This window comes from Semicossyphus pulcher, unplaced genomic scaffold (genome assembly GCF_022749685.1).
Source record: "Semicossyphus pulcher isolate SPU_LCO1_2020_fin unplaced genomic scaffold, fSemPul1.0.p SCAF_17, whole genome shotgun sequence".
NCBI classification, from domain to species: domain Eukaryota; kingdom Metazoa; phylum Chordata; class Actinopteri; order Labriformes; family Labridae; genus Semicossyphus; species Semicossyphus pulcher.
Window position 1 is genome coordinate 23,814,517 of NW_027211681.1, and position 13,497 is coordinate 23,828,013.

General features: G+C 38.4%; 2 protein-coding genes across 2 annotated transcripts; both read left to right on the plus strand.

Moving 5' to 3' along the window:
* Nucleotides 1–234: 234 nt before the first annotated feature.
* On the plus strand, nucleotides 235–2,243 carry LOC138595044 (kallikrein-8-like). Its single transcript, XM_069666363.1, has 6 exons — nucleotides 235–274; nucleotides 651–825; nucleotides 1,128–1,223; nucleotides 1,372–1,433; nucleotides 1,805–1,962; nucleotides 2,079–2,243. The coding sequence occupies exons 1-6, from the start codon at nucleotides 235–237 to the stop codon at nucleotides 2,241–2,243; spliced, it is 696 nt and encodes a 231-aa protein (XP_069522464.1).
* Nucleotides 2,244–8,252: 6,009 nt separating this feature from the next.
* On the plus strand, nucleotides 8,253–13,143 carry LOC138595045 (serine protease 1-like). The gene is made up of 5 exons (XM_069666364.1): nucleotides 8,253–8,292; nucleotides 8,509–8,683; nucleotides 8,913–9,089; nucleotides 9,270–9,331; nucleotides 13,121–13,143. Exons 1-5 carry the CDS (start codon nucleotides 8,253–8,255, stop codon nucleotides 13,141–13,143), a joined length of 477 nt encoding a protein of 158 aa, XP_069522465.1.
* Nucleotides 13,144–13,497: the final 354 nt, after the last annotated feature.

Genomic DNA, 13,497 nt, shown 5'->3' on the forward strand with positions numbered 1-13,497 from the left:
ACAGTGCAGCTGGGGTGACTTTTTTTTCTTGCATATCAGAGACACTGAATGCATCACAAGGGCAGGAACACCTGATATGTGATCTAAAAATTTGCATAGGTGCACACCTTTGTAGCCAATGGGGTTGAATTGATAAACCGTCATGAGGTGATTGGTGGTTCAAGGGCCGACAGGTCAGTGTGAAAACATTTAAAATGCACCAGTGTTGCACCAGGAGGGCAGTCAGGGAAAAAGATGGGTGGCATGACACGTCTTCTCCTTTTGCTGTGGGCCGGTGAGTAGCCAACTGTCTTTTACACGTCTGCTGCTTCCTTTCACTCTTCTACACGCTTTGAGATGTTTAACAGAAACCTGAGGGAGGCAGTTTAACAGGCTCAGGCAGCAGTTAGTCCGACTGCAGGGATGTTGTGTGGTATTAGTTTTAATTTAGTAAAACGGCAATTAATGCAAGATTTTTGAATGTGAGAGAACAGAGAAGTTAATCAGTATGGACAAATGTTTGTTCACAATCGCAAAGACAGATAGTAATACTGGGCTCTCTCTGGCATGCTAACACAACTCATGTCGCCATGTATAGTATATTAATAACTCTTTAGAGTGAAGAAGAAGTTGTTTTCACTCAACCATTGTTTTAACTCTTTCTCTTTCAGGTGTCACAGTGAGCACAGCTGTGGATCTGCAGAAGAGAATCATTGGAGGTCAAATATGTAAAAATGATGAGCGATGGTACCATGTGAAGTTTATTAATAAAACTGATGGACTCATCTGTGGTGGCTCTCTGATCAGTAAACAGTGGATTCTGACTGCAACTCACTGCTGGGAGAAGTGAGTTAATGACATTTGTAACTTACAGAGCTGTATTATTTTGCACTTGTTCCCAAATTTACATATATCTGAAAGTCCTGAAGCAGTTAGTATTGGTTAAATGTAATAATATAGCATTCCCAACATGATAATGATTTTTCATTAATAACTGACACATTAAAATGAGATGTATTTACAGGAATGACATGGTGTTCCTCTTTCACCTTCACTTATTTTTAGGGGTATGAGAGCAGTTGTAGATGTGCATCCAGTTAAAGGACAAAAACCAGTGAAAATCACAGAACGTAAGACACCGAGGGGAGGGAACATGACATCATGCTGATGAAGCTACCTGAAGCTACTACGTATTTACCTGTAGCACTTCCTAACGAACAGGACTGTAAAAACCGTCCTCCTGTGTAAGTTGTGATCTTTCTCCTTTAGTGAGTCTAAACAATTCCTCATTAATCTCAGAAAGGAAAGTCATTCCAGGTGTCAGTAGTTTGTGTTTAAAATCATTTCTTTGACATTTGTTTTTAATAAAAAGTTTCTTTTACTGTTTTTCAGCGGTGCTAAGGTTCAGATTGCTGGTCATGCATCAAGAAACAAGGGTCCTGGTGGTAAAAGACGTGAGATGACTCGTGTTTATTCTATATTAACAAATATTTATATTGATCACAGTTTGGCTACATGGCTGAAAGTATTTAGATTAAACACATCTTGTTTTTTTGTCCTAAAAGTGTTTTGCTCATTAGTTTTTAGACATAAGACAAACATCTAAGTCAGAAAACATTCAACATGTTTGAAAACGTTTAAGCTAAGAAGAAAAATGAATTTAAAGATGCTGTACCAATCTAAGTACAATATATCTGATTCCATTGAGAATGTTCAGGATAGTTTTGTTCCTTTTCGGGTGAAATGATTTCCTTTGTACAACGTCAATCTTTAAAGATGACATTTTTGTTTTTAAAGTAAACTCTTTTATTCTTTTCTCATCTAGAAGATGCTGAATCACCTACGCTCCAGTGTGCAGACATCCCGGTTATCGACTGTAAAAACTTTTTAAACTGTTTGAAGACCAATTCCCCAGAGTTCTATAAGAAGCACGGCTATCAACACCTGATCTGTGGCCAATCTAAAACAGTGGATATATCTCTTGTGAGTTAGAATTTCTTCTAACCTTATATGTTTGCTAAATTACACGTTACCGCATAAATGTAATTCATTTTTTAAATAAGTTATGTTCAATTCTGTGACTAATGTGTTTTTCACAGGGGGACTCTGGTGGTGGAGTCGTGTACACTCAACCAAAGAAAAAACCTGTGATTTACGGGGTCATTTCTTTCACTGGTGATCGTCACTTTGCCTGTGTTGCACCAGCTGGATTTATGGATGTCTGTGAATACTTGCCATGGATCAAGGAAGTTACCGGACTATAGACGTGTCTTATGTTTGGTTAAAATGAAAATGTCCTGTAATCTAAAAGGCATTTCTCATTAATATAGAAAACTGGTGAGTTATTCTGATACTGCAGTTGATAAATGTACAATTGGTTGGTTTGCATTAAATGTTTTATTATTCTAAAATCCCTTTTAGACAAACAATAATATTGATTCTACAACATGACTGTAAATCCACAAATTGTCTGTGTCACAGATGTTTAGATTTTTACCGTTAAACTTTTGTTATGTTGTGAAAATAACATCCACAGTCATTTTAATTTCTTTGTTATTATACAGTCATTGTCCGGTAAAATACAGAGAGGCAAAAACAATAATCTGCTGTTTTTGACAGTGCTGATAACACTTAAAACAAAGTGATCTTCATGTTACCAAGTTGTGCAAGTTAAAATAAAATAAAGATGACTCACAATCATTCTTGTTTTAAATGTTTTCATTGTCAAAGAAAACAAGAAACATGAACACACGTCTGCACAATTTAAGGCAGCATTAATCAAGTTTTTAAAGCAGGACTGATGAATCATCCCATTTTAAAATGATATGGCCAAAAAAACAAAAATCCTCCTTTTCAAAGCTAAGAGGTCGCATGTTTGTTCTTAAGTAAAGAACTTAAGTCCAAAAGTTCATTTAGACGGTTCTTGGGATGAGATGTTGCCCTAGCATGATGCAGACCTACTAACAGAGCTGCAACAGGTCTCCTCACTTCTCCACAAGGTTATGACTTGCAAGGCCATGCCAAGACTTCGTAGGCTCAGGTGCTACCTGTGGCTATCACAGACTGTACTGCAAACCAGTGGAAGGTGTGCCTTCTGAGGTCACCCGTTGAGCAGCCTGCCATGTTTGGGCACAATGCTACTAAGATGCATCAGAATCAGCTTTATTGGCCAGGTTTGCACACATACAAGGAATTTGACTCCAGTTTCACTTCGCTCTCTATGTACAAGCATTAAACATTAAACATGACCCTAAAAAACTGCAAGCCTACCTTAGACATTTAATATCAAACATTAAACTAATATGTACATGCTACGAGACACAATAGCGCAAGGATGAGGAGTGCAAGGATGCTGAAATAATATGATGAAAAAATGTAATTGCATCAGCAGGTTCAGGAATATTGGGAATGTTGTCGACCTTAGCCACATCAGCCTGAGCCATCACTGCCTACCTGGGGTCGCAAGGATAGGAGGTCCAGGTGAATGAGTCAAGGAGGGGCAGGCTCTGGTGGCCAGACACCATATCTGCAGTTAGGTGAAGAGCAGGACAGTAAAGTCTGACCCTTGATAACATCCAGTGTGTTTTACTTACAATGTAACAATTTCATTTAGCAGACGCTTTTGTCCAAAGCGACGTACGTCTGAGAGTTAATACAACACAAGCAACGATCAAGACAGGAGCGAACAAAGTCAGTAAGTGCCAACAAACAGCTTCAAGTGCGATTGGACACTGGTGCTGACAGGAAGTGCACGGGGCGTTTTGTTTGTTTTTTCATAATCATCATCAGCAACATCAACAAGATCAATCATGTCGAGTGCAGAGGTGATCATGAAAGAGCTGTGTCTTTAGCTTCTTCTTAAAGCTCCTGTGGTGTGCAAACCAGACCATCAGCGACAAGATTGATTTCTTTCTTGAGATATTTTTAATGCCTGAAACTGCTTGTGTGTCAGGCGAACTGATTAACTGCAAACTGCCTTTGTTTATCCAGGGCAAAAATTTAATGTGACTGATACGTATGACTGTAAAAGAAAGCAGGATGAGATTTTTTGTTATAATCCACCACTTAAGGACAAGGACTGGACAAAGAGGTAAGAGGCCAAGCTTTGTCCACAAGGTGCCAAAATCAACATAAACCTCCACACATAAGTTCCTCACAGGAGCTTTAAAGGTGAAAGGGACTCTGCGGACCCAATGGAGTTTGGTAGCTCGTTCCACCACCGGGGGACTTCTGGATCATCTGCAGAGGTTTGAATGTGCATGCAGGACGGCCTGCCAGTAGGGAGTAGTAGTAGTCAATGCGTGATATCACGAGAGCCTGTACCAGCAGCTTGTGTTGCATGCTCTGAAAGGTAGGGTCTGATCTTCCTGATGTTGTACAGGGCAAATCGACATGACCGAGCAATCGAGGCCACGTGAACCGCAAAGGTTAGCTGGTCGTCAATTATGATGCCCAGGTGAATGAATGAATGAATGAGTCCAAGAGGTGTGGAGAGACTTCAGAATGAACATGCTCCTTTCCAATTGGATCGTGTAAAGCTATCAGATTGTAATGTTAGATGGGAAGGGGTTAAATATTATCATATATTATGACTTTCCTTTCTGACATGAATGACTTTTATATTATTTTTTACCTTGATATATGGATCTGTGTCCCTTCTGATTTTCTCTATCCATTGTCTTTTCAGTTTGTGATCAATCTTCAAGTGTTGTAATGATGAGTCCCTACGTTTATGCTACTTCCAACATAGAACACAGTAGCACCAAATAATGTCAAGAGGGAAAGTGCCAACATATAAATCACTATAGTGGTACGCTCTTTGCAAACTGTGGTGGAAGAATTACTCAAGTCTTTTACTTATAAAAATACAACAGCAAAAATTCAGTGTGCAGATCTGTGACAAGAAAAAGCCCTGCATTAAAAAAGGAATTTATATTTAATCATACTTTAAGCAGCATAAGTACAAGTACTCATTAGGCAGAATAGTCAGAATAATATAGTATTAACTGATGCATATATGTGTAAGAATCTTTAAAACACACACTTACAAAGTGCTGCAGATTGGTGGAACTACTTCAGTCAAGAGAGGCAGGTACATGAAGAAAGGATAAATATTCTACAATGATGATGAGGAAATTAATCATGGTCAGAAGTCTTTGGCGCTTGGACTCCACAGGGAGAAATGGTGATTGAAGGTTGTCGGCCCTGAGCTGCAGCTAGATATATCCCGCTATGGAGCCCAGACACTGGTGGTGGTGTTGGCCGATGATGTCCTCTGAGGCTGATGAGATGATGAAGCTGCTGATGAAAACTGGGCGGTGATGAGGAGGTGAAGGGTCACGCCTAAGGTCGGCATGAATGAACTGGAGATAGAGCAAGCCTTATTTAAAAATGCATGAACAATATGATGGCCAACAGGGAGAGTGTGCTGCAGTACTATTGGACAGATGTGACCGGGTGATGAGATCAGCTGATGACTGCAGGAAGATGAGCGAGCATGCGTGAGGGGAACGTGAGCAGAATGGTATGAAGGTATGAATAATAAAACTATGCAAAATAGTCTTCCTAACTGAACTCATGCTAGAGCATCATTTCATTCCCCCAGCTGTATCACAGAAACCTTTGTACCGTTTATAAAGTCCGCAGAGGCATTATAATGGTGTTACAGTGTAAAAGGGACCATTGTCTGTTCCTGCTGCTTAACGTGGGGTTCTAACTCTTAAAGATCCTGTGGAAGTTTATCTCCAGGATGAAGACAGCCGTCATTGTGGGGCGAGGGAAGGAGACGGTTAGGGTTTGATAGCTGTAGAGAGCAAGTGTTCCCTGCTTTGTGGGGGAGCTGGAGCTGCTGGGCTGGAGCTGGTGATTGGAGTCACAGGGGATGATGTCGGGACTTTCACACTGTATCTGATTCTCATTAAGGTCATCGGCCAGGTGCAAGGTGTTTGTAATAATCTGTATCTGCAAAGCAAGTATTAATTAAAGCTGCCAAAATCATCAAGTATTTAGTTACATCCTGTTTCACCACTCCTCACAACCCCTCCACAAAAGTATGTGCTCTGTGTGTGTGTGTGTGTGTGTGTGTGTGTGTGTGTGTGTGTGTGTGTGTGTGTGTGTGTGTGTGTGTGTGCGCGCCATATGTAAAAATGGAAATATAGGTAAGGACAATCTCCTGGTACAAAGTTATCAGCAAAAATACACAGGTCATAAATGTTTCTGAAAGTTACAACCGATGGTAAAATGTCAGTGAATAAAAAGATCCTTTAGCATTCTTTCAATGAGATAGTGAGATTTAAATTAACATTTGGCTACATGCACTGCAGAGCATGAGTAGTCACAGTGAGCCAAAGATCAGTTGATTAAAATATGATGTACCAACACACCATGAGGCAAATTCAAGAGATAAAACACTGATATGATAAGGCAAAGAAATATTTGAGTAACTGACATGAGCTTATCAAAACCGTCTTTTTTAATCTTCAGCTGACAGTTAAAAATGAAAATGCTGTGAGCATCAAAGACAGACAACGCATCTGAGCATGCAACTACAAAAGAAAGAAGAAAAATGGACACAATCCACCTTCTCTTTGGTGATTTTGCATCCAAATGTGTTTAAACTCATTAAGTCTAAACATAGATTGAATAAAATAATGGACATCGTCTAAGTGACGCCACCCATTGGTTTCTGAAGAAGCGTTTTGAAGCCCAAATTGCGCCGGCGCTGGGTTCTGCCATGTTGGAAATGCCAGAGGCGGCTAATCCAAAGAGGTTGAGTGCGACCGAGCTGAAGCCTATGACTGAGGACTAACCTCAAGGTTGTGAAGCTCCTCTGTTGTGAAAAGCCAAGTGTAAAGAGGAAATATTTCTTATATAAAGTATGTATAAAGTAAGTGATATCACCTTCATGAATCCCAGTGTTTAACGCTCTGTTGACAATTAACAATGAAAACAAGTCTGAGCTCTTAGATTAGAAAAAACTGTTAGAAAAAAACAAGAAACCTGAAACAAAAGTGCAAAAAGGAGCTTTTATAGTTTGTGTACATTCAAAGCTTATTTAAACACAAATATTGTAGTTTTCACTCAGATACATTTATCTGGACAGTTTAAGTTGCTTCTCACTCTGCAGGCTCAGATAAGTCAGAAAAGCAATGTGACACAGTGTCTTCGATTCAGTTCGGAGGCTTTTCCAGCCTGTCAGGAGCTGAAAATATCTTCAGTTTGTGCATGTTATCAAATCTGTTACTTTGAAATATGACTCTGAATTTCACTTCTTGTTACTGATCAATCTTGAAGCACTGGAACGATAATGATTTGATTTGAACTCGGGGGGCCACTAACGTCCGTGTCGGCCATCTTGCCTGGGTGTGACAGGCGGTCAATAGACTAAGAAAAAAACAAAAAGAAAAACTGAAAAGTGGAAATGATCAGACGGAAAGCAAAGCAAACTCTATAAAGCTCATGAAGCTCCAGGATGAGCACAAAGTCTTTGCTCTTGTTCAAACATTTTCAGCTTGTAAATTAACAGGCAATGTCATCGTTTCTATCCAATGACTTGTAAGCGTCACACTGACTCTGGTGAGTTTTACAAAAAGGTCAGAACAAGTAAACGGTGCACAGAAGATAGGTTGTGTTTTTTGTATGAATAAAACAAATGTGTCATGTGGGGTTTGTTGTTCAGTGGTTCGGGGAAGAATCAGCAGTTTAGTGTTTGTTTTAATTACGTCTTTTAGACGTGAGGATACCAACTTCTGCCCCTCCAAAGCTCTGACACTAGAGAAGTTCTTAACTTTCATATCGGATGAGCTCTGCATTTGACACACTTGTTGTGTTTTTATGCAGCACTTGTAGCACCTACAGAACAAATGTGCAGTAACAATTTAACCTAACTGATGCCAATTAATTCCTTTTATTTAAATACACACAACATCAATTTAAGACCAACTTTTACTTGTATTTGTTATGAATGCATCGATGTTCATTCAATTACACTACGTTAAGATGTGCTTCATATTTGCGTATATTTGCATATTTTGCTGAATACAGTGCAGCTGGGGGGACTTTTTTTTCTTGCATATCAGAGACACTGAATGCATCACAAGGGCAGGAACACCTGATATGTGATCTACAAATTTGCAAAGGTGCACACTTTTGTAGCCAATGGGGTTGTATTGATAAACTGTCACGAGGTGATTGGAGGCTCGAGGGCCGACAGGTCAGTGTGAAAACATTTAAAATGCACCAGTGTTGCACCAGGAGGGCAGTCAGGGAAAAAGATGGGTGGCATGACATGTCTTCTCCTTTTGCTGTGGGCCGGTGAGTAGCCAACTGTCTTTTACACGTCTGCTGCTTCCTTTCACTCTTCTACACGCTTTGAGATGTTTAACAGAAACCTGAGGGAGGCAGTTTAACAGGCTCAGGCAGCAGTTAGTCCGACTGTCTACTGTCGCCATGTATAGTATATTAATAACTCTTTAGAGTGAAGAAGAAGTTGTTTTCACTCAACCATTGTTTTAACTCTTTCTCTTTCAGGTGTCACAGTGAGCACAGCTGTGGATCTGCAGAAGAGAATCATTGGAGGTCACCCATGTACAAATAATGAGCGATGGTACCATGTGAAGTTTATTAATAAAACTGATGGACTCATCTGTGGTGGCTCTCTGATCAGTAAACAGTGGATTCTGACTGCAGCTCACTGCTGGAAGGAGTGAGTTAATGACATTTGTAACTTACAGAGCTGTATTATTTTGCACTTGTTCCCCAATTTACATATATCTGAAAGTCCTGAAGCAGTTAGTATTGGTTAAATGTAATAATATAGCATTCCCAACATGATAATCATTTTTAAAGTATTTTTCATTCATAACTGACACATTAAAATGAGATGTATTTACATGAATGACATGGTGTTCCTCTTTCACCTTCACTTATTTTAGGGGTATGAGAGCAGTTGTAGGTGTGCATCCACTTCAAGGACAAAAACCAGTGGAAATCACAGAACACAAGATCTACGAGGAGAGTAAGAAGACACATGACATCATGCTGCTGAAGTTGCCTAAAGCTTCTCCGTTTCCAACTATTGCACTTCCTGACTGTAAAAGTCGTCCAGCTGTGTAAGTTGTGATCTTTCTCCTTTAATCAGTCTAAAAGCTGAACTCTTGAGTCACTCAAACTTTCCTTTCCAAGATGAATCTGGAATTGTTCAGTCATTATTGATGAAAGCAGTTTGTGCTTTAGAAAATGTTTTGTTCTTTTAAATGAAACAAACATCTATTGTTTTTGTTGTTTTTCAGCGGTGATGCAGTTCAGGTTGCTGGTTATGGACCAACAACTGTGAATCCTGATGGTACAAAAGGTGAGATGACTCTTGTTCATTATATTAACAATTATTTATGTTTATCACAGTTTCTTTAGTTTTTGCTTGTATGTTTGGAAACATCGCTTCACATATTAACATTAAATATTATTTTTTTCATTAAAAGATTGTTGCTTATTAATTATACATATAAAACATAAACATTTCTTTTTAAAATCAGCACAGTTTATGTTTGTAAACAATTAAAAACCCATTTTAAAAAGAATAATTTAAAAAATGATGTTAATAAATGTATGCATTTTATAAACGTTTATTTAAGTTTAAATAATCTGCCTTCAAAGAGGAGTTACAGCAGATGTTTGTGTATTTCTGGGTGAAATCTTTTTCTGAGTTTAATAGAGAATGATGAAGTTGTTACCTTTGCACTACCTAAATGTTTTTTCTTTCCTTATTTAGGAAATGATAGACCGTCTAAGCTCCAGTGTGCAAGCCTCATGGTTGCCAAATGTATGGGAATATGTTTGCAGAATAGCGGTCAGAACTACGACTATACACACCGGTTCTGTGGCAAACATTCATCCAGGGATATAGCTAAAGTGAGTTAAATTGTTTCTTACCTTATATATTTCCTACAGTCATAACATGTTTTACAACTTTGATATAATTAAGTTTTTCTATGAATTATGCAAAAGTTCAGTAACAAATAATATCTTTCTCACAGGGTGACTCTGGTGGAGGAGTGGAGTTCAATGAAATGATTTACGGGGTCAATGTTTTGACTGGTGTCAAGGCCTGTACTAAACCAGCGTCATTTATGGACGTCTGTGAATACTTGCCATGGATCAAGAAAATTACCGGACTATAGACGTGTCTGATGTTTGGTTAATATGAAAATGTCCTGTAATCTAAAAGACATTTCAGATTAATTTAGAAAACTGTTGAGTTATTCAGAATTTGCAGCTGATAAATGTACAATTGGTTGCTTTGCATTAAATGTTCAACTATTATTTGAAAATCCCTTTTAGACAAACAATAACTGATTCTACAACACATTTGTAGGAGATGTACAGATGTAGGAGACAGGCAGAGAGCAACAACGACAATAGATGTTCTTGTTGCATCAACTACATATGTCCAGTACTGTAATGATAAAAAACAATAATAAAGATATTAATTGTAACAGTTGAAGTCAACAGGTCTATAATTACCATTAGCAACTATAATAATGATAATATTGAGAGGACTAATATTCATTATAGTAGATTGGAGTCTAGCAGCTTTAAGATTAACATTAACAATTTAAATTGCAACTATAAAAGTAAGACCGATCAATATCAATAGTTCGATATCAACAAAATATACACATACATTAATATAATGAAAACTGTACAATAAACATATTTTAAATGAATTTCTCAGTAAAGTATAAACAAATTTTTATATTTTATACACTTTTTCAATTAAAGCAAAACATGAATGATAAACCATACAGTGTTAACTTGGAACAATATTTGTATGTCTTCTGTTCTTTTAAAATTAGATTTACTGTAACATGAAATAAAATACCTGACAAAACAAACTTATGTTGCTTCAGTATCAAACAGTTCAGTAGCGATACCAGCCAGTGAAAAAACTGACCAATTAAACACAGTTTAAGTCATGTTTTTATATTATTTCCAGATGAGTTGTCAAACAGCTTTACTTTAGTTGAGCTATACAACTGCAGCTAGCTTAACGTCGTGTCGACTCACCAGTTGGGGACTTTCTCTGTGTCACTCGCAGGGCCGGCCCAAGCCTTTTGGGGGCCCTAAGCAGAATTTGATTTGGGGCCCCCTCTCCCACCACCGCGGAGTCACCTGCGCTTGACAATTATTGACACAAATGTCACACTACAACTTTACATTATAAATTGTATTACTACAGTGACGGATTATGAACTACTGTCCCCCTGGGCACAGATGCATAAGGACCCCCCCACCGCCCCCATGTTTTGGGGCTCCTGGCCCCTCTAGACCTCTGGCCCCCTGGGCTTGGTAGACCCCTGTATTAATATAGTTGTTATTTACACCAAACCAGTCACCTTTTAACCTTAGAGGGTACTAAAATCACAAATGTATTTTAAACTTTCATATTCAAAGTGAAGTACTAAGTGTGGTTTACTGAACTCGAATTGAAAAATGACAAAATACAACAGCAGAGATTGCATTTGTTGTAAACAAGTAAACCAGTTTAATGACTTGTTTTTCAAATTAAAATGAATTAAATTAGCAATCTTCAAGTACAAAATAAAACCAAAACAGACAAACATTAATATAATCAAATGTTCCAAAAAGAATAGATACTTAAATAATAAAAGTGCCTTAGTATTCCACTTTTGCTTTTAAAACTTTTAACTTTGACTTTACTCTTTTATTAACTAAAAACAAACTGTCACAAAACATATCAAATAAATTATTTGCTAAAATAATGACAAAACTGAGAAATCAGAAACATAATAACATCAAGGGTTCAACAATGACAATTATTGTTGAAAACAGTTTTAATATTTTCACAGTCTCAATACAGTGTAACTGTCCTCAAAATCTTTCCTTCCTAGCTTTTCTGGAGGCAAAGTCACTGATGACATCATTGTATGGTATTGCTTGGCCAACTTTGTTATTAATGCTAATAACAGCAAGTCCACTTAGTCTTTCCTGGGCAATTGAGGATCTCAGGTATGTTTTGATCAATTTGAGCTTGGAAAAGCTCCTCTCTGCTGAGGCAACTGTCACAGGCAGAGTGCAGGCTATCCTGAGAGCTACCCAAAGATTTGGGTAAAGCTCACTCATTTATGTCACTTGTTTAATTTATTTAATATGTAAAAAAAATAAATAAATAAATAGAATTTTTTTTTCTTGATTTGGGGCCCCCTGGCAGCCGCTTAGTTCGCTTATGCCTCGGGCCGGCTCTGGTCACTCGGCAGGTTCGAGTGAGGGGGTCTCTCACACACACGTCTACAAGCTTACAACAAAGTACAGACTGTTACTGTTCTGATTTGACAACATTATAGGGCTATTACAATTTTATCTGTGTTGACTTTTTACCATTCAGCAGCAGCTCCTTTCTCTGCACCGTCACCCAGCGTCTAGCGTGTGTCTAGCTGGTATGCAGTGCTGCAGACCTGCGCTCTGATTGGCTAAGGATTTTAACTCTTTGTGACCTGGGTTACAGATGCAGCTACCTTTTTTTAAAATATAATATCATTATCGAAATTTTTTTCAAGGAATCGATGCCAAATGAGTAGCTTGTGAGTCTCAAAGTATAGATAACTGTCATGAGTTTCTAGTTTAGTTCTGGTTTTATCTTGTATTTTCGTGTTTAGATTTTATTTCCTGTTTTTCTTGGTCACTTTGTCTCTTGCTGTCATGAGTTCTTACTGTTTAGTTTTGTGCTTAGTTTATTCCATGTTCTTGTCGTTGTTTAGTCTACTTTAGTTCTGCGTTTTATTTGTGTTTCATGGGTTAGATAATTTCCTGCCTTTCTCATTCCTCCATTTTGCGTCCTCCTGCCTGTGACCCGGAAATGGATCTCAGCACGCCATCTTGAAGGACGTTTCAATTCATAAAATGCATCTCAAGGAGAGAGGATTGAGGATTGAGGAGGCTTGTCGGAGGAGCTATGAGCGAGGATACACCGGTGTATCCTTTTGAAGTCTTTACGGCAACCGTGACGTAAAAAAGAGCTGTGAAACACATACATTTCACCTGCCTCTTGATTGTCTCACCTGTGTCTAATTAGCATCACCTCCCAAGTTTATTTAGTCTTTGTGCTCCCTTGTCTCTGTGTCAGTTTCGTCGTCGTCTCTGTCCTGAATCCTTTTCGTTTGTCATAGCTCCATAATCATCCTGTATCTTTGTTACCCGCACCTGTTACCTTTCTTTCTTGTGCCTCTCTGTGTTTCCGTTGGATTTTTGGTTATACTTTTACGTTGGATCTTTTTGTTGGATTTTACCTGGACTGTTCACAGTAAGCTTTTGTTTGTTGCCTTTTTGTTAATTAAACTTTTAGTTTTGTCTGCACCTTGGGTCCTCTCCCTTTTTGTTTGAAAATTACAGTGACAATAACACAGAATCGATCCGCCCATCCCTAGCCTGGATGTGTTTTTTGCAGGTGAAGAGACGGGACTCTGCATCGGTCATGAAAAACGCTGTTGTCTGCAGCGCTTA